This window comes from Coregonus clupeaformis, chromosome 1 (genome assembly GCF_020615455.1).
Source record: "Coregonus clupeaformis isolate EN_2021a chromosome 1, ASM2061545v1, whole genome shotgun sequence".
Classification (NCBI taxonomy): domain Eukaryota; kingdom Metazoa; phylum Chordata; class Actinopteri; order Salmoniformes; family Salmonidae; genus Coregonus; species Coregonus clupeaformis.
The window spans coordinates 32267063-32288996 of NC_059192.1; the positions used below are offsets into that span (position 1 = coordinate 32267063).

Sequence of the window (21934 nt, forward strand, 5' to 3'; positions counted from 1 at the left end):
GATAATTATCTCCCTGTTTATACTGTTACACTGCATCTCGCACAATGACAATATTAACTAGTTTACCTTGGTGAATACCCTTCACTCCATGTCATTTCGGACTAGTTTATTTTTGTAATAGCTATTTACTTAGGGTCATTTTCGGACCCTCCCCAGTCGTAATAATTATTACCTCCTTTGAGATTTTGGTAACCTGTCTGCCCTTTACAAGAATTCCTATTCTTATACAAGTTTAAATCATTTCACCAAAATCCATGAATAAAAATTACTGACCTTTTCCTTGCAGTTTGGATTTAAATGCTTTTTCAAACTCGTTAACGTCTTTATCGTTCATAAAGAGTAATCACCGGCCTGTTTATAACCTTAACGTCGAAGGCCAGGACTCTTTCACGGATGCTATCACCCGCCCGTGCACGGGTTTCGGTGTCCTTAGAACGATAAAGATGTATTAAGCTCCGCTCAAAGGACCAATCTGTCATGTGAATTTCTATCTCTAATTCAACCTAAGCTTGAATCATTACCAGAGGTTGTAAGGCTCTGGTTTTAATCATCAATGATTCAAGGTCCACAACCCACAAGTATTTATCTGTATATTTATTCATGGAGAGCTCTGGCGCCAAAGACACAAACGTACGATTTTATACCTCCTAAACTTGACTCCTCCCACCTTTAGGTGACTTTTCTAAACAGTTTCCGCCTTCCCCTTCACCCTTGAATGTTTAGTACCGCCCCCTCTGTTAGTGGGTTGACACTACATGATAATTCTAACATTTATACTGTATTTGGGGTGAAATCCTTTAGTCATTATTCTTAAAATCCAAATTAATCTAACAGCATCTGGCCGGCAAACCAAGTTGCGGAGTACATGAAGGAGACCGTGATCCAGAGGGCTCAGTGGACCAGACAGAATGGGGCCAAGACAGTCGAGATAGTCCGAGAGTATCCGCGTCTGCTGGATACTCCAGGCATGGTGGGTTAAATTATTCTCCGCAGATCCTCTCAAGCTCTGTCAGGTTGGATGGGGAGCGTCGCTGCACAGCTATTTCCAGGTCTCTCCAGAGATGTTCAATCAGGTTCAAGTCCAGGCTCTGGCTGGCCACTTAAGAACAGTCAGAGACTTGTTCCAAAGCCACTCCTGCGTTGTCTTGGCTGTGTGCTTAGGGTCGTTGTCCTGTTGGAAGGTGAACCTTCACCCCAGTCTGAGGTCCTGAGCGCTCTGGAGCAGGTTTTCATCAAGGATCTCTCTATACTTTGCTCCATTAATCTTTCCCTCGATCTTGGCTAGTCTCCCAAACCCTGCCGCTGAAAAACATCCTGATGCTGCCACCACCATGCTTCACTGTAGGGATGGTGCCAGGTTTCCTCCAGATGTGACACTTGGCATTCAGCCAAAGAGTTCAGTCTTGGTTTCATCAGACCAGAGAATCTTGTTTCTCATGGTCTGAGAGTCCTTTAGGTGCCTTTAGGCAAACTCTAAGCGGGCTGTCATGTGCCTTTTACTGAGGAGTGGCTTCCGTCTGGCCACTCTACCATAAAGGCCTGATTGGTGGAGTGCTGCAAAGATGGTTGTCCTTCTGGAAGGTTCGCCCATCTCCACAGAGGAAATCTGGAGCTCTGTCAGAGTAACCATCGGGTTCTTGGTCACCTCCCTGACCAAGGCCCTTCTCCCCCACTGTGTTCTTGGGGACCTTCAATGCTGCAGACATTTTCTGGTAGCTTTCCAATTGAATTTACCACAAGGTGGACTCCAATGAAGTTGTAGAAACATCTCATGGATGATCAATGGAAACAGGATGCACCTGAGCTCAATTTCGAGTCTCATAGCAAAGGGTCTGAATACTTATGTAAATAAGGTATTTCTGTTTAAATTTTTTATAAATTTGCTAAAGTTTCCAAAAACCTGTTTTAACTTTGTCATTATGGGTTATTGTGTGTAGATCGAAGAGGAAAATGTGTATGTAATCCATTTTAGAATAAGGCTGTAACGTAAACAAAATGTGGGAAAACTAAATACTTTCAGAATGCACTGTATATCTTAACTTGACTGTTTTATAAGCTAACTACCAAATATGAAAACATGTTCTAGTGAGAACTTTTACTGCAGTGGGCTACATCAGGGTCCCACAGTGTTTCTTGGTAGTCTAAAATAAATCTACTTTGAAACAAAAGTATACACCTGACACACATGGTTATGGGCTTGAAAAAAAAGAAGGCACAGGTACCATGTCAGATAGAGTTTAAATGTATTATATTTTGAGTTTGCATCCCAATATTACACGTTATATACATCACAGAAAACTGAAATATAACCAAACCAGTTGACATAGAAACACATTTTGGGCAGGTTTATGAAATAATGTTTATTAATTATGAAAAATATAAATAACATTCCACCCATGAGGCCACTAGGTAATTCGACTGCAGGAAAGGGCTACAGGTGTTACACATAGGACATTTTGGAATTTTTGCATTGTAATTTCAGAAAATGTCAGTAATATATCTGCAGTAATAGTGGAATGATAGGGTTTCACAGTATTACTTACCCACCAGTGTTGTGATTGGCTGATATATTCACAGATATATTGTGAGTTGCAAAGAAAAAACATTTTCTCAGACTGGCCAATAAAAATAAAAGATTAAGAAGGGCAGTCTGAGATATGGCTTTTTCTTTGCAACTCTGCCTAGAAGTCAGCATCCCGGAGTCGCCTCTTCACTGTTGACATTGAGACTGGTGTTTTGCGGGTACTATTTAATGAAGCTGCCAGTTGACGACCTGTGAGGCGACTGTTTCTCAAACTTGACACTCTAATGTATATGTCCTCTTGCTCAGTTGTGCACCAAGGCCTCCCACTCCTCTTTCTATTCTCGTTAGAGCCAGTTTGCGCTGTTCTGTGAAGGGAGTAGTACACAGCATTGTACGAGATCTTCAGTTTCTTGGCAATTTCTCGCATGGAATAGCCTTCATTTCTCAGAACAAGAATAGACTGTTTCAGAAGAAAGTTATTTGTTTCTGGACATTTTGAGCCTGTAATCGAACCCACAATTGCTGATGCTCCAGATACTCAACTAGTCTCAAGAAGGCCAGTTGTATTGATTCTTTAATCAGCACAACAGTTTTCAGCTGTGCTAACATAATTGCAAAAGGGTTTTCTAATGATCAATTAGCCTTTTAAAATGATAAACTTTGATTAGTAAACACAACATGCCATTGAAACACAGGACTGATGGTTGCTGATAATGGGCCTCTGTACGCCTAAAATCAAATAAAATTGTATTTGTCACATACATGTGTTTAACCGATGTTATAGCGGGTGTAGCGAAATGCTTGTGCTTGTAGCTCCGACAGTGCAGTAATATCTAACAATTTCACAACATATTACCAATACACACATAAAAGTAAGGAATGGGATTTAAGAATATATACATATATGGACAAGCAATGACAGAGCGGCATGGACTAAGATACAGAAGAATATTATAGAATAGAATGCAGTATATACATATGAGATGAGTAGTGCAAGATATGTAAACATTATTAAAGTGACTAGTGTTCCATTTCTTAAAGTGGCCAGTGATTTCAATAGGCAGCAGCAGCCTCTAATGTGCTAGTGATGGCTATTTAACAGTCTGATGACCTTGAGATAGAAGCTGTTTTTCATTCTCTCGGTCCCAGCTTTGATGCACCTGTACTGACCTCGCCTTCTGGATGATAGCGGGGTGAACAGGCAGTGGCTCGTGTGGTTGATGTCCTTGATGATCTTTTTGGCCTTCCTGTGACATCGGGTGCTGTATGTGTCTTGGAGGGCGGGTAGTTTGCCCCCGGTAATGCGTTAGGCAGACCGCACCACCCTCTGGAGAGCCCTGCAGTTGTGGGCGGTGCAGTTGCCGTACCAGGCGGTGATACAGTCCGACAGGATGCTCTCAATTGTGCATCTGTAAAAGTTTGTGAGGGTTTTAGGTGATAAGCCACATTTCTTCAGCCTCCTGAGGTTGAAGAGGCTCTGTTGCGCCTTCTTCACCACACTGTCTGCGTGGGTGGACCATTTCAGTTTGTCGGTGATGTGTACGCCACCTTCTCCACTGCGGTTCCGTCGATGTGAATAGGGGGGTGCACCCTCTGCTGTTTCCTGAAGTCCACGATAATCTCCTTTGTTTTGTTGATGTTGAGTGAGAGGTTATTTCCTGGCACCACACTCCCAGAGCCCTCACCTCCTCCCTCTTGGCGGTCTCGTCATTGTTGGTAATCAAGCCTACTACTGTTGTGTCGTCTGCAAACTTGATGATTGAGTTGGAGGCGTGCTTGGCCACACAGTCATGTGTGAACAGGGAGTACAGGAGGGGCTGAGCACTCACCCTTGTGGGGCCCCAGTGTTGAGGATCAGCGAAGTGGAGATGTTGTTTCCTACCTTCACCACCTGGGGGCGGCCCGTCAGGAAGTCCAGGACCTAGTTGCACAGGGCGGGGTTCAGACCCAGGGCCTCGAGCTTAATGATGAGCTTGGAGTGTACTATGGTGTTGAATGCTGAGCTATAGTCAATGAACAGCATTCTTACATAAGTATTCCTCTTGTCCAGATGGGATAGGGCAGTGTGCAGTGTGATGGCAATTGCATCGTCTGTGGATCTATTGGGGCGGTAAGCAAATTGAAGTGGGTCTAGGGTGACAGGTAAGGTAGAGGTGATATGATCCTTGACTAGTCTCTCAAAGCACTTCATGATGACAGAGGTGAGTGCTACAGGGCGATAGTCATTTAGTTCAGTTACCTTTGCTTTCTTGGGTACAGGAACAATGGTGGCCCTCTTGAAGCATGTGGGAACAGCAGACTGGGAAAGGGAGAGATTGAATATGTCCATGAACACACCAGCCAGCTGGTCTGCGCATGCTCTGAGGACGCAGCTAGCGATGCCGTCTGGGCCGGCAGCCTTGCGGGGGTTAACATGCTTAAATGTCTTAATCACATTATTTTATCGATCGCGGTCTTAATCACTGTATTTTATCGATCGCGGTTATAATATCGTTTAGGACCTTGAGCATGGCTGAGGTGCACCCATGACCAGCTCGGAAACCGGATTGCATAGCGGAGAAGGTACGGTGTGATTCGAAATGGTCGGTGATCTGTTTGAACTTGGCTTTCAAAAACTTTCGAAAGGCAGGGCAGGATGGATATAGGTCTGTAACAGTTTGGATCTAGAGTGTCACCCTCTTTGAAGAGGGGGATGACCGCGGCAGCTTTCCAATCTCTGGAGATCTCAGATGTTACAAAAGAGAGGTTGAACAGGCTAGTAATAGGGGTTGCGACAATTTCGGCGGCTAATTTTAGAAAGAAAGGGTCCAGATTGTCTAGCCCAGCTGATTTGTAGGGGTCCAGATTTTTCAGCTCTTTCAGAACATCAGCTGGGGCAAGTTGCAGCGGAGGGTGCAGAGCTGGTGCCCGGGGTAGTGGTAGCCAGGTGGAAAGCATGGCCAACCGTAGCAAAATGCTTGTTGAAATTCTTGATTATTGTAGATTTATCGGTGGTGACAGTGTTTCCTAGCCTCAGTGCAGTGGGCAGTTGGGAGGAGGTGCTCTTATTCTCCATTGACTTTACAGTGTCCCAATACTTTTTGGAGTTAGTGCTACAGGATGCAAATTTCTGTTTGAAAAAGCTAGCCTTTGCTTTCCTAACTGATTGTGTATATTGGTTCCTGACTTCCCTGAAAAGTTGCATATCGCAGGGGCTGTTCGATGCTAATGCAGTACGCCACAGGATGTTTTTGTGCTAGTCAAGGGCAGTCAAGTCTGAGGAGAACCAGGGGCTATATCTGTTCTTAGTTCTGAATTTTTTGAATGGGGCATGCTTATTTAAGATTGAGAGGAAAGCACTTTTAAAGAACAACATGGAGAAGGAGAGGCCACTGTCCTTGGTTGTGGGCCTCGTCAGTGGCACTGTGTTATCCTCAAAGCGGGCAAAGAAGGTGTTTAGCTTGTCTGGAAGCGAGACGTCGGTGTCGGCGACGTGACTGGTTTTCTTTTTGTAGTCTGTGATTGTCTGTAGACCCTGCCACATACGTCTCTTGTCTGAGCCATTGAATTGCAACTCCACTTTGTCTCTATACTGATGTTTTGCCAGTTTAATTGCCTTGCGGAGTGAGTAGCTACACTGTTTGTATTCTGCCATATTCCCAGTCACCTTGCCATGGTTGAATGCGGTGGTTCGCGCTTTCAGATTTGCGCGAATGCTGCTGTCTATCCACGGTTTGTGGTTAGGGTAGGTTTTAATAGTCACAGTGGGCACAACATCACCTATACACTTCCTGATAAACTCAGTCACTGTTTCAGTGTATATGTCTAAATTATTCTCTCTCGCTCTCCTCCGACACTACTCACTCTGCCCCTACTCAGATGGTAATGCGCCGTCGCAACCTTCGCTCTCTCTCTCCCGCTACTCTCTCCTCTTCCATCCTATCATCTCTTCCCTCTGTTCAATCCTTCTCCCTCCAATCTCCTGATTCTGCCTCCTCAACCCTCCTCTCCTCCCTTTCTGCATCCTTTGACTCTCTATGTCCCCTATCCTCCCGGCCGGCTCGGTCCTCCCCTCCAGCTCCGTGGCTTGATGACTCATTGCGAGCTCACAGAACAGGGCTCCGGGCAGCCGAGCGGAAATGGAGGAAAACTAGACTCCCTGCGGACCTGGCATCTTTTCACTCCCTCCTCTCTACATTTTCTTAATCTGTTTCTGCTGCTAAGACCACTTTCTACCACTAAATTCCAAGCATCTGCCTCTAACCCTAGGAAGCTCTTTGCCACCTTCTCCTCCCTGCTGAATCCTCCTCCTCCCTCTCTGTGGATGACTTCGTCAACCATTTTGAAAAGAAGGTTGACGACATCCGATCCTCGTTTGTTAAGTCAAATGACACTGCTGGTCCTGCTCACACTGCCCTACCCTATGCTTTGACTTCTTTCTCCCCTCTCTCTCCAGATAAAATCTTGCGCATCAACCTGCCCGCTTGACCCTATCCCCTCCTCTCTTCTCCAGACCATCTCCGGTGACCTTCTCCCTTACCTCACCTCGCTGATCAACTCATCCTTGACCGCTGGCTATGTCCCTTCCGTCTTCAAGAGAGCGAGAGTTGCACCCCTTCTCAAAAAAACAACACTCGATCCCTCTGATGTCAACAACTACAAACCAGTATCCCTTCTTTCTTTTCTCTCCAAAACTATTGAGCGTGCCGTCTTTAGCCAACTCTCTTGCTATCTCTCTCAGAATGACCTTCTTGATCCAAACCAGTCAGGTTTCAAGACTGGTCATTCAACTGAGACTGCTCTTCTCTGTGTCACGGAGGCTCTCCGCACTGCTAAAGCTAACTCTCTCTCCTCTGCTCTTGTCCTTCTAGACCTGTCTGCTGCCTTTGATACTGTGAACCATCAGATCCTCCTCTCCACCCTCTCCGAGCTGGGCTTCTACGGCGCGGCTCACTCTTGGATTGCGTCCTACCTGACCGGTCGCTCCTACCAAGTGGCGTGGCAAGAAGCTGTCTCCGCACCATGTGCTCTCACCACTGGTGTCCCCCAGGGCTCAGTTCTAGGCCCTCTCCTATTCTCGCTATACACCAAGTCACTTGGCTCTGTCATATCCTCACATGGCCTCTCCTATCATTGCTACGCAGACGACACACAACTAATCTTCTCCTTTCCCCCTTCTGATAACCAGGTGGCGAATCGCATCTCTGCATGTCTGGCAGACATATCAGTATGGATGACGGTTCACCACCTCAAGCTGAACCTTGGCAAGACGGAGCTGCTCTTCCTCCCGGGGAAGGACTGCCCGTTCCATGATCTCGCCATCACGGTTGACAACTCTGTTGTGTCCTCCTCCCAGAGTGCGAAGAGCCTTGGTGTGACCCTGGACAACACCCTGTCGTTCTCCGCTAACATCAAGGCGGTGACCCGATCCTGTAGGTTCATGCTCTACAACGTTCGGAGAGTACGACCCTGCCTTACACAGGAAGCGGCACAGGTCCTAATCCAGGCACTTGTCATCTCCCGTCTGGATTACAACTCGCTGTTGGCTGGGCTCCCTGCCTGTGCCATTAAACCCCTACAACTCATCCAGAATGCCGCAGCCCGTCTGGTGTTCAACCTTCCCAAGTTCTCTCACGTCACCCCGCTCCTCCGCACACTCCACTGGCTTCCAGTTGAAGCTCGCATCTGCTACAAGACCATGGTGCTTGCCTACGGAGCTGTGACGGGAACGGCACCTCCGTACCTTCAGGCTCTGATCAGTCCCTACACCCAAACGAGGGCATTGCATTCATCCACCTCTGGCCTGCTGGCTCCCCTACCTCCTCGGAAGCACAGTTCCCGCTCAGCCCAGTCAAAACTGTTCGCTGCTCTGGCACCCCAATGGTGGAACAAGCTCCCCCCCAAACAAAAACAAAAAATGTGTAAAGTGGTTATCCCACTGGCTATAAGGTGAATGCACCAATTTGTAAGTCGCTCTGGATAAGAGCGTCTGCTAAATGACGTAAATGTAAATGTGATCAAAACAATCTTGAAGCGTGGATTCCGATTGGTCAGACCAGCGTTGAATTGTCCTTACCCGGGTACTTCCTGTTTGAGTTTCTGCCTATAGGAAGGGAGAAGCAAAATGGAGTTGTTGTCAGATTTGCCGAAAGGAGGGCGGGGGAGGGTCTTATAACCATCCCGGAAATTTGAATAGCAATGGTCGAGGATTTTAGCAGTGCGAGTACAACAGTCGATATGTTGATAGAACTTCGGCAGCCTAGTCCTCAAGTTTGTTTTGTTAAAATCTTCGGCTACAATAAATGAATCTATTATGACAGGATAGAATGTTTAGGATAACCAGCAGCAGTATTTCCAGTGTTTGGGTTTTCATCACTGATTATTTGGGTGTACCAGGATTGGGCGAAGGCAGTGCTTAAAGGTCTAATGCTGCCTTTAATTTTATTTTTATTTTTTATAGCACATCATTTCTGAATAACAATTAGATTGCTTACTGTGATTGTTTTCAATTAAAATAGTCAAAAAGAAACCAATTGCTTCTTAGCAAAGAGCAATTTCTCAAGCAAAAATGTTGCTAGGACTGTCTGGCAGTGGTCTGTCATTGGCAGATAGGTTTGAAACTCTCTTTCTTATTGGTATATTAACTAATTTACCGCATGGTGATGTCACCATGGAAAGGCCAATGCTCCATCGAACCAAAACAGGCAGAGATTTCAGGCGGTCTTTTCAAACAGCTCTTACAGTAAAAGGGCATGATCATAATTTTCAAAATGTCACAATATTATTCCAACCTCATAAATATATATAAAACACAGGAAAATCACGGTTTTGTCTGGACTGGTTGTTTAAACTTTGACTGCTTCGTGCATGTGGTGAAATTAGCAGAGGGGGAGGTGGGGTGGGAGCTTTGGTTGAGAGTTTCCTTTTGCGAGGATGGAGACTTCGCAAACAGAAACTCCCGAATTATAACATGTATGGACCCAGAACTTTATCACACAGCTGACCAAATTAGGCAATATTGTAGTTCTGGGTTAACCAAGATTGGTTTTGGTAGAAAAGTAACTCCCAAGAAATGCTTATGTTAGCATTTTTGGACTAAAAACATATAACAATAGTGTGGCTGCTTAAACATCCTCTTTATTGTGTGCTTATTGTTTAACCATTGATATGTTCTAGGGGCCATTTTGAGACCTTAAAGAGCATCAGGTACTGCTGGAATGTCTACCAATGGCATGTCCTTCTTTTTGGGAGAAATTACACTGGTCACTCAAAACATTTATAAAGTATTTATAAAGTATAAATAGCCCACTTTAGATGAGGCCATGCAAAAAGACTGAACTAATAATTAGTAAATGGTTTATTAGGACCTATATTAAACATATTGTGAATGGAGTAATGATTAAAACATTAATAAACCATTTACTAATACATTATAAATGCTTTATTACTTGGAATTATTCTAACGTGCTAGCAAATAGTTTTACACCATCTGATGCAATTCTAAGTTGGCTTTAGCTAGTTATTAACAGGGTGTCTGTGTCTGTGTTGGCAGCATCACGGACGAGCTCCACCGTTCCTGCTCACTATGCCTTGGAAACATAAGTCTGAGAATAGGCTTATTTTGTTTTCAACTGTTTTATGTTAGAATTGCGTTTTTGCATGTTTATTCTAGCTTTTTAGTTTGCGGTGATGCTAAGCTAATTTGTGAAAAAAAAAAAAACACCATAGGGATAACATTGGGTGTTAGCATGATAGCTGTTGTTTCGTCTGGAAACGTAGCTCCTTTTCTATTGTATCTGGATCATAAAATGTTTTCTAATGTTGTTGTGATACTAGCAAACTATTGGTGATGAGGTAGCATTGTGTAAAAATAGTTTTACACCATCTGATGCAATTATATGTTGGCTATTTAGCTAGCTAGCTTGCTATTAACAGTAGCTTCAAATACTCATACTAACCATACTAACCATACTTTTTGTGACGTAAATTGAGTATGTAGTATGCTTATTGGTAATAATATGGATATAATTAGTATGCCAAAAGTTCCCGGATGTGGTACTACATTTGTCAAAATACGAAGTATACAAGCAGTGGACACTATTTCCGTGATTTTTGGGCCCATAATGCAATTCTTCCGAAAATGGGCGTGGCTTCACATCGTTTTCCAGATTTGAAGAAAATGGTGGAAAATATGCAGCCGAAGTCCGATGAGAGCAGATACAAATTCATTGCTTTAACTAAATATGACAAATGTTAAGAAAATGTTGAGCAATAGCAATGTAATAAAGTAATGACCTTTCAAATAAGTTACACGTTATGTTGGCTGACAATTTGTTAGCTACGCTATCCTTACGAACCGCATAGCATATCATTACAGCAGTATGTACTAGTATGTTAGCTAGCTACCTAACGTTAGTTGGCTACTAATACATAGAACTTGCCAGTATATTAACTATATGCTATCTAACTAACTACCCAACTGTATGTTCGTAAATTGCGTTTCGCTCTCAGAGCGTTCAGAGCGCACACTGGACGCTCTGGTTGATCCATGCATTCTGACCTCACAACGGCAGTCAAGCACCCAAGGTAACTGGCTAACGTTGGCTAGCTTGCTAGCTAAATTACTTTCAGATACAAATGAGAGAACGCCACAGTCTGTCCATTTTACTCGCCCTAGCAGAGCTGGTTAGGCTGTTTTCATGTTATCCAGAGCATTGGTAACTGTGCTGCAGGCAACAATTTAATTACGCTTTTTTGCCGATGTTTACTGACACCGGCCATATTCAATGGGGGTTGAGCGTTCGTAAATGTGTCAGTTATTCTGCGCTCTGGCACATAGAGAAGAGTGCTCTGAAATCAGAGTAGATAGCCAGAGTGAATTTACGAACACAACCTATTGACTTGATTATTCACGTAAATCTTAGCTTTGCTAAGTGGTATAGTCGTTGTGCTTTCTTAATGGACATTGTTAATGAAGTCTTAAGATGTTAGTAATGTGTTATGCTAACAAGCTAGCAAGAAGTAACTCCTCAGTAAGGAAAGTAGCTATTTGCTGTCCTAAAAGTCGCTAAATGACGTCATCACCTAATTTGCATAATTGGCCATGTGCATGTAATTGTGATGGACGCTGTAGGAGAGAGGAATAACGTCGTGGGAGAGACAAAAAGTGAAGAAAAAAACACCCTAAATATGTTTAGAACTACAAATGAACTTTCTTCTGTCGATTCTTGTTTTTTTTATGTCACAATTCCCTCCTCCTTTATCCGGGCAAAAGTGACCCAAAAGATACACTCTGGCAGAGTTACTTTGTTTATTATTATTATTATTATTTTATTGTATTTTTATACATATTTTTTTTTGTTTAGGTTTCTTAAGTTTGGTTTGGTTTTTAACCTTATAGTCCACTTAGGAGCCTACAACAAGTCACAGTAAAACATGAACATTTTTAACCATAAAATTTTAAAAAGTTTTTTGTATACAATCTACATTAACAATCTAAATGGACCAAAAAGAGACAATAGAAAAAACTGTCAATGGCAATGTGAGAAAATGATGGTAACTAGTCTAGCCCTAAGGTTCAGTTTAATTGTTTTTTTTCCCCCCAGACCCCCCTCCACACACACACAGGCTGTGCTGGCTCACAGAAAGAGTGGGTCATCATCATTTTGGTCAAGGCTCTCTATGGCAGGTTCATCAACTGAGGGAGCTGACTTAAATGAGTAAGCAGCTGATGTGCCAAAAAGCTGCAAAACATTATCAGGCAGCTGGTGCTCATAGCAAGCCTCACCAGACAGCTTCAGTCCATATCGAATGTACAGGATGGAGTTAAGGGTCTGCAAGGACATCCAATTTCTAAGTTTGCTTTTTACCACACTCATCTGGTTGAAAACTCTCTCGACTTCAGCATTCGAGTGTGGCAAGGACAACACAGACACATCAGCCATGGCAAGTTCTTGAAACGGGTTGATATCAGCTGCATTCCTGAACTTCCAAATCTCACTCCAGAAGCCCAGTGTGTTTTTTGTCTCATTCCATTTACTAAGATGGATGGCACGCCATTGCTGGACAATCTTGTCTATCTCTGCAGGGGAGTAGCCAAGGAGCTTGGCTATTTTTTCTGGGCTCTTATTGTGCTTTAGAGTTTCCTCCACATTGAAAACTGACATGTACTGCAATGCTTCGATGTTGTCCGGCAGTCTCACCCTCAACTCATTAGTGAGGGAGATGGTGAAGGCTACACACCGCTTTCGGACATTGTTTTCATCCTCAGGTGCAAGGTGGAGCTCAGCTGCCTTTGACTCAAAAAGGTAACCAAGGTACGGTTTGGGACTGATGTATCCATCTATTTGCACTTTGAGTACATCAACATTTGCCAGTGGATTCAGCACCCTGCTTGCTGTTCACAGACTTGATCAGGCTAACCAAGCTGTCAAGTAGCTTAAGAGGATCTACTTGCTCTCCCTCAAAAGCCTTGATGGCCAACTCTACCTCACCCAGCACTGACTTCAAAAAAGTCAGATACAATATATTTTGAGGATAAAACCTCAGCCATGTAGCAGTGTTCACTGGACTTGGTGACTGCGTAATGCAGCCTAAGCTCCTCCCACTGGTCCAAAATGTGTGAAACCGCAGGTTCAATGGAGAGCCAACGTGTGGTTATCTGTAAAGGTTTCTCCCCACAGTTGATGGTCTGTGTTATTCTAATATGGCCTTGTAGGCCTCCCTGCGCTTTGGAGACACTAAAAACCAGTTATAAGTCTCTCGTACCAAGTACTTCACACTACGGGGGATGGTGTCATTGGAAGCCTGACTTACAGAAAGCTGCAGAGAGTGGCACACACAGCGGATAAGAACCAGATCTTTGAGGCCATACTCCTCCTTCAGCACTTTATTGACCCCATTGTTAATCCCCGTCATAACAGAGGCATTGTCAGTCCATATCCCCAGGAGTTTCTCTTTTTTAAGACAACACTTCTCGAGGAAAGCCACAACAGCACGGGCTATAGATTTGGCATCTCCCTCCAACTCAACAAGCCCCAGAAATGTTGATACAATTGTCTGCTTGGTGTCACTAAAGTACCTTATCACAACCCCTTACATCCGTGGACTCATCGAGGAGGAGGCTGAAACGCTGGTAACCCACATTTGCGACCAACTTTTTCAGAAAGTATGGTGCTAGAACACCATTAATCATTTCTGTACATTTTGATGTGGGTAGCAGCAGTGGAGTCTGAGAAAGCAGCTCTACATGCTTCTCCAATGTGATCACATGCCAGCATGGAACAGTGTTCAGCGATAGCTAATGCCATGGTGGCCTCAGCCTTTTTTGCAGAGTCAATTTTTTAAACCTTAAATGGCAGCTTGTTTTGGGTGGAACTGTTACAAGGCTTTGCCTTTTGAGTATGTTTTTGAGTTGTCATGTGTTTTTCTACATCACTAAGTTTGGCGTAGAAATTAGCCTTACAATACAGACAGTATGCCCGTGTATCATCTCCAATAAACGGCTTCAACCAGCCTTTGAATTCAGGGTTTGATTCCCACTCCTTTCTGTATTTTTGAGTGTACAGTTTAGACTGAGACATGATGAGCTAGCCAGCTAGATGTTTAGCTTATGTCACAGAGAGGCACACACACAGTGGACGAGGTGAGTAAGTGACTGAGGCTGTGTGAGTCAAATGCAGTGATTTATTTTTGTGCAGTGATTTATTTTAGACAAAGAACATTTTACATTTACATCCCGCCCTGAATGTAAGCCAGGGCGGGATCAGGCAGCGGCGGTCATTTGCAGTCTGGATGCGGAGGGGTGAACATCTCCTGCTCTGACTGCAGCTGGGAGGGACTGCTGCGCGAGGACTGGGCCGCCTGTGAGTGCTTTGGGACGGGGGTGGGCTCACAGCAGAGTGGGGGGGGGGGCCCACGGCAGCGGGCGGGGGTGGGGCCCATGGCAGCACCCGCTGCTTGTTGAGAAGAGTAAGAACGATACGTGCTTTCACGTCAGAGTCTCCAAAAGTCTCCAATAACACCAGAAAAAGTCGCTAGATTTGCCGCTAGTCGATTTTTTTGAAAATATGTCGCTAGAGGGGTATGAATACTCGCTAAATATTGCGACAACGTCGCTAAGTTGGTAACACTGTGCATAGCAACAGCATCAACTTCCGGTAGACTGGTGAAGCTCCAGTATGCTCAACTGAAAGAATACGTTTGTTTACGGTATACTAAAATGAGCTAATAGTATGTAGTATATACTCATTAAGTATGTAGTATGCAGTATGTTAGTATGGGCATTCGAACACAGCTAGTGTCTCTGTGTCTGTAGCTTCCCCCTCGCAGGCGCTTGCCAACTTCACTTTCACTTATCCCAACATTAAGTGTTTGTGCAGCATAGAGAGGCCCGCCAGTCATCATATCATGTCGTTACTTTGCATTCCCTCACGTTATTGTTTTGTTATGTCTATTTCATGTGTTTTTGGCTATTTGCCTTTGTTTTATGCATTTATATTAGTCGGTGGTCTTTTGGAATGTAGAATGTGTGACACATAAACAAATTCTAATTCAGACAATGTAAGAGGAAAATATTACTGTAGATGAATTTTGAATAATAGCACTTATGTTAACGAAATGCTTTTACTGTTTTCTAACGAATGTATTATATGGGCTCTATTTTCGGCTGGAGCATACTATCAAATACAGGTTAGTTTGCAATTTTGTCATGTAAAAACTGGCACACTAGCATTCGTGAAGTAGTCAAGACTGTCGATAAAGGGTTTGGCTCCTGAGATCGTTTGGAAATAAATCTTAATCACCAAAGATGTATTAAAATATAACTTTTAAGAGGAGTAAAACAGTGAGCTGACATTGAGAGGAGTAAAGCATGAGCTGACATACCCTTTTTATCTATGCATTGTAGGCAGGCCCACATTATTTTGGCCATGCAGGTCCCGTTTTGGACGTGCGTAAAACCCAGTCCATGATGTAGGCTAGGTGTCCATTCCCATCATGAAACGAGAGGAGAATTTTGGTGAATCCCGGTGATCCTCATATTTAGAAATGATCTGTAACCTGTAAGAACTGCTTGTTTTCCATTTCATATGTTCAAAACCCAAGCCCTCCCTTAGGCCGACTATAACAAAGGCTCGTTCAACAACAATGCGTTTTTTTTTTTTTATCCTGCCAATTTATGATATCATTACATTTTACGTGTATTTATTGTTGTAGTAAAAAAAAAAAAGATAGCTTGTTTTTAGTTTTATTTTATTACAACCAATCTTACTGGCCCCCTTATGAAAAATGTATGCACTCACTAATTGTAAGTCGCTCTGGATAAGAGCGTCTGCTAAATGACTAAAATGTAAAAAAAAAAAAAAGTCATTAGAATGATTCACCTTCCTGGTTTGATGGTTACAACATCCTTGGTGTGCATGCAATGCAACTTCTGGAGATGTGTGAATGCAATCCGATCTGTAAAATGGTTCCGATTATGTTCATAGAACATAGGCCTATTTGGGAGCAGTATAACAGTGAGTGGACATTCTCCCTTTCTCTTTGACCAGCTGCTGTGAAAAGTGTGGATGTGCGTAAAACCCTCCATAGTCTGCATAGTTTAATATTATATGCCCACGTGGAGAAACTATGGTGCCTGTAAGTGTGACATAGCGTATTTAAAACAAGTTGTTGGCAAGTCCATGCTCAGCCATAATTATATTTTAGATGTGCTGTTAGCTTAATAAGAAAGCATTAATCATTAAACATAAAAGGTTTGTACTGTACTGATATAAATTGTTTAACCTAACAAGCTGTGATTCGTGTGAGGAGCTGTTAGGGAGTAGGGGGAGATAAGACTTGTGTCTCACATACACAAACACAGCCTCTTTGTTAAACCGCACTCAAGGACATGTGTTCTGCTACAAACTGTGTATATGGGTGCTGACTCGGGACAAGTTGTGGGGATAACAATTAATGCCTGGCAACAGTGAAGCGCCAAGGGACTGGGACCAGCCTGTGCGCCAACGATAGACTGAGTAAGTCTAAACCACACTCAGCCTCTACCGTTGATAGGCCCAGCAAGGAGCGGGACCTATCACTGTCAGGGTATTTAAAGAAGAGCCTGTAATAAGGAACTTAGTTCTCTGACGGCCCTGCATGGTTTTTCAGGAAGCCCGTATACGAACCATCACAATTATCATATATACATTTGCATATAATAAATTTAGCTTGAATTGAATACCGCTTGATCATGTTTTCTCTTATTCCAATACCAGATTTGAACTAACGCTATTCTAACAACAATGCGTTTTTTTTTTTTATCCTGCCGATTTATGATAGCATTACATTTTACGTGTATTTATTGTTGTAGTAAAAAAAAAAAGATAGCTTGTTTTTAGTTTAATCTTATTACAACCAATCTAACTGCCCCCCCTATGAAAAATGTATGCACTCACTAATTGTAAGTCGCTCTGGATAAGAGCGTCTGCTAAATGACTAAAATGTAAAAAAAAAAAAATGTCATTAGAATGATTCACCTTCCTGGTTTGATGGTTACAACATCCTTGGTGTGCATGCAATGCAACTTCTGGAGATGTGTGAATGCAATCAGATCTGTAAAATGGTTCCGATTATGTTCATGGAACATAGGCCTATTTGGGAGCAGTATAACAGTGAGTGGACATTCTCCCTTTCTCTTTATATTGGATCTTTGACCAGCTGCTGTGAAAAGTGTGGATGTGCGTAAAACCCTCCATAGTCTGTGTTGTTTAATATTATATGCCCACGTGGAGAAACTATGGTGCCTGTAAGTGTGACATAGCGTATTTAAAACAAGTTGTTGGCAAGTCCATGCTCAGCCATAATGCAATTTACATTTGGCCTAGCCCCTATTTCGGTGTGAATGCTGTTGAAGCCATGCAATTACTTAGAACAATGTGGACTGCAAATGGGTTCAAGTTAACGTATTTAGCAAAGATAGGTCTACATTTTGTTATTTAGTTTCTGTAAGCCATTTAACAAACTAGGCAATATACAGTATAAAAGACCGTAAATACACAACTTGAAGCAACCACATGTTTTGCCATGGAACACATTCTGATTGGCCAGTGAGGGGGCCAAGTCTCGACACACCCACAACTTGATTATTCATCAAAACCCAGCTCTTTTGCGCCAACACCAGGAAGTGCGCCGATAATTGTGATAGTGAAAATGTGATATTTCAGTTTTTAATTTTTTATATATTTGCAAAAAAATCTAAAAGCCTGTTTTTGCTTTGTCATTATGGGGTATTGTGTGTAGATTGATGAGGGAAAAATTCATTTAATCAATTTTAGAATAAGGCTGTAATGTAACAAAATGTGGAAAAAGTCAAGGGGTCTGAATACTTTCCGAATGCACTGTAGCTTCATTCACCTCAGTTGATCTACAAACGCATAGCCTATTAGCTATACAATTAGCCGCTACACATTAACTCGGCACCGGGATTAAAAACTGTAATTTAATACATACAGAGTGATCAGTTAGTAGAAAAAGTATTATATTAACAAAAGTGAACAAATATGTTTGCTTTACATAACTTTTTTTGTTTCAGTTTTACAGCTAATGTCCTGCAATTCTACACATTTTACCATGACTTATGCCATGTTAATATGATATCTGAGTGAGAGTGACTAACAAAATCAATGGGGGACCCCTGGAGGTCAGGGCCCCTGGGCACATGCCCTGTGTGCCCATCCGGTAATTCGGCCATGGTTACTACTTTAAGCTGCAATACTTAACTTTTTGGGCAACTGACCAAATTCACATAGAAATAATAGTTATAGATCTTTCATTCTCATTGAACGAATTTCTAAGAAGCGGTAGATCTGTTCTATGTGCGCTATTTCTATGCTTGGCGGTCTTCAGTTTAGTTTTTGCGTCTTTTACTTTCGGTTTTGCACACCAGCTTCAAACAGATGAAAATATAATATTTTTGGTTATGGGAAAGATATTTTGCAGCTGTTTAGATGGTACAATGATTCTCTACACTACACTTTTGTCACATAAACTGAAATTAGGAAAACTATTGCAATTTTTGCAACCAGAAAATAGCAGAGCGATTTCTGCACAGTGCATCTTTAAGTTTAAATAGCTGGCGAGACTAACTAGACTAATTTATCAATCACATTTTTTTTTTTACTGACGTGCTGATTGAGCGACTGTCAGTGAGTGACATATACAGTAACAAGAGGAAAACTGCTAATACACAACCAAGTTTTGAAATTGCACTTTGTCTATTCAGTTATTCTAACTTTCAACAGTAAGTTGAGACCCCGACTGAGTGCTGTTTAGTGCTGAATTGAATGTCATTGAGAAACCAGAAAGGGTGTCATAATGTATTACATACAGTACATGTTCTTTATTTTTACTATTTTCTACATTGTAGAATAATAGTGAAGACATCAAAACTATGAGATAACACATATGGAATCATGTAGTAACCAAAAGAGTGTTAAACAAATCAAAATATATTTTATATTTGAGATTCTTCAAATAGCCACCCTTTATGACAGCTTTGCACACTCTTGGCATTCTCTCAACCAGCTTCACCTGGAATGTTTTTCCAACAGTCTTGAAGGAGTTTCCACATATGCTGAGCACTTGTTGGCTGCTTTTCCTTCACTCTGCCGCCCGACTCATCCCAAACCATCTCAATTGGGTTGAGGTCGGGGGATTGTGGAGGCCAGGTCATCTGATGCAGCACTCCATCACTCTCCTTCTTGGTAAAATAGCCCTTACACAGCCTGGAGGTGTGTTGGGTCATTGTCCTGTTGAAAAACAATTGATAGTCCCACTAAGCCCAAACCAGATGGGATGGCTGTCACACCCTGGCTCTGGGGACTCTATATGTTGAGCCAGGGTGTGTATATTCTATGTTTTTGTGTTCTATGTTAAGTTTCTAGTTGTTCTGTTTCTATGTTGGCCAGAGTGGTTCTCAATCAGAGGCAACGAGTGTCAGCTGTTGCTGGTTGTCTCTGATTGGGAACCACATTTAAACAGGCTGTTTTCCCACAGTAGTTGTGGGATCTTGTTCCTTTTGGTTTGTTCCGTGTTGGTTGTGTTTAACCTAGGACGTCACGTTATCGTTTATTGTTTTGTTCGTGTTATCACTTTGGAAAATAAAGTATGTTTGCCTTCAACGCTGCGCCTTGGTCTACTCCGTTCTACGATCGTGACAGAAGATCCCACCATACCAGGACCAAGCAGCGTGTCCAGGAGCAGGCAGCCTGGACATGGGAGGAGAAGCAGCGCCAACCGGGCCGTGGTCGGACAGGCGAGAGGCACCCCCACATTTTTTTTAGGGGGGGGCACATGGCATGGACGACGGGGCTGCTGGAGGCAGAGAAGGGGCGAGTTCGTGGACGAGGTGAGAAGGCCACCGGGTTACGGGAGCCATTGGTAAGAAAAGGGAAGGAAGATGTAGAGGCACGGCGAGAGGTACTGAGGTGTATTGCCAGTTCGGTCCGGCCCGTTCCTGATTCCCGTTTAAGGCCAGTGGTGTGTGTTCCCAGTACGGTCCGGCCTGTTCCTGTCCCTCGCACCAAGCCTACGGTGCGCGTCGCCAGCCCGGCCCGGCCTGTTCCTGTCCCTCGCACCAAGCCTACGGTGCGCGTCGCCAGCCCGGCCCGGCCTGTTCCTGCTCCCCGCACCAAGCTAATGGTGCGCGTCGCCAGCCCGGCCCGGCCTGTTCCTGCCCCTCGCACCAAGCCTACGGTGCGTGTCGCCAGCCCGGCCCGGCCTGTTCCTGCTCCCCGCACCAAGCCAATGGTGCGCGTCGCCAGCCCGGCCCGGCCTGTTCCTGCTCCCCGCACCAAGCTAATGGTGCGCGTCGCCAGCCCGGCCCGGCCTGTTCCTGCTCCCCGCACCAAGCTAATGGTGCGCGTCGCCAGCCCGGCCCGGCATGTTCCTGCTCCCTGCACCAAGCTAATGGTGCGCGTCGCAAGCCCGGTCCGGCCTGTTCCTGCTCCTCGCACCAAGCCTACGGTGTGCGTCGCCAGCCCGGCCCGGCCTGTTCCTGCCACTCGCACCAAGCCCACGGTGCGCGTCGCCACCCCGGCCCGGCCTGTTCCTGCCACTCGCACCAAGCCAGGGGTGCGAGTCGTCAGCCCGGTACGGCCCGTTCCTGCTCCACGCACCAAGCCAGGGGTGCGCATCGTCAGCCCGGTACGGCCCGTTCCTACTCCACGCACCAAGTCAGGGGTGCGCATTGTCAGCCCGGTACGGCCCGTTCCTGCTCCACGCACCAAGCCAGGGGTGCGCATCGTCAGCCCGGTCCGGCCCGTTGCTGCTCCACGCACCAAGCCAGGGGTGTGCATCGTCAGCCCGGTACGGCCCGTTCCTGCTCCACGCACCAAGCCAGGGGTGCGCATCGTCAGCCCGGTCCGGCCCGTTGCTGCTCCACGCACCAAGCCAGGGGTGCGCATCGTCAGCCCGGTCCGGCCCGTTCCTGCTCCACGCACCAAGCCAGGGGTGCGTGTCGTCAGTCCGGCACAACCCGTGCCTGGGTCACCGGTTCCTGGTCAGGTACTGGTCAGCTGCTCCACACCGGAGCCTAAGCAATCCGCTTCTACGAATCATAGTTGTCTTTGTGAGTTATGTTGAATAGACACACTTACAGAATAAAGAAACAAATCTAACCCCATAGAATTGTTCTTTGTATTTATTTATTTATTTTATAAAATAAAATAAAATGGTAAGCCAGTTGAGAACAAGTTCTCATTTACAACTGCGACCTGGCCAAGATAAAGCAAAGCAGTGCGATAAAAACAACAACACAGAGTTACATATGGGGTAAAACAAAACATAAAGTCAAAAATACAACAGAAAATATATATACAGTGTGTGCAAATTTAGCAAGTTATGGAGGTAAGGCAATAAATAGGCTATAGTGCAAAATAATTACAATTAGTATTAACACTGGAATGATAGATGTGCAAGAGATTATGTGCAAATAGAGATACTGGGGTACAAATGAGCAAAATAAATAACAATATAGGGATGAGGTAGTTGGGCGGGCTAATTTCAGAGGGGCTATGTCACGATCGTCGAACACAGTGGACCAAGGCGCAGCGTGATGAGTGAACATACTTTTATTTGATTCACCACCCAAAACAAAACAACAAAACGATACGTGAAGTCCTAGGTAACAGACACAAACCATACACGGAACAAGATCCCACAATACAAAAGTGCCAACAGGCTGCCTAAGTATGCTTCCCAATCAGAGACAACGAGAATCAGCTGCCTCTGATTGGCAACCACCCTGGCCAACATAGAAATACAACGATCTAGAACAGAAACCTAGAAAACTAAACATAGAAACTAGCACCCTGGTTCAACCTTAAAGAGTCCCCAGAGACAGGGCGTGACAGTACCCCCCCCCCAAAGGCGCGGACTGCGACCGCGCCA

The 21934-nt window shown here is 44.2% G+C and overlaps 1 protein-coding gene across 1 annotated transcript in view; it reads left to right on the plus strand.

Moving 5' to 3' along the window:
• Positions 1–865: 865 nt before the first annotated feature.
• The window catches only part of LOC121583502 (alpha-tectorin), a 56029-nt gene continuing 34960 nt past the window's right edge, over positions 866–21934 (plus strand). The window contains exon 1 of the mRNA XM_041899648.2: positions 866–970. Coding sequence (XP_041755582.1) covers positions 866–970 — 105 coding nt within the window. The remainder of the gene's footprint in view (positions 971–21934) is intronic.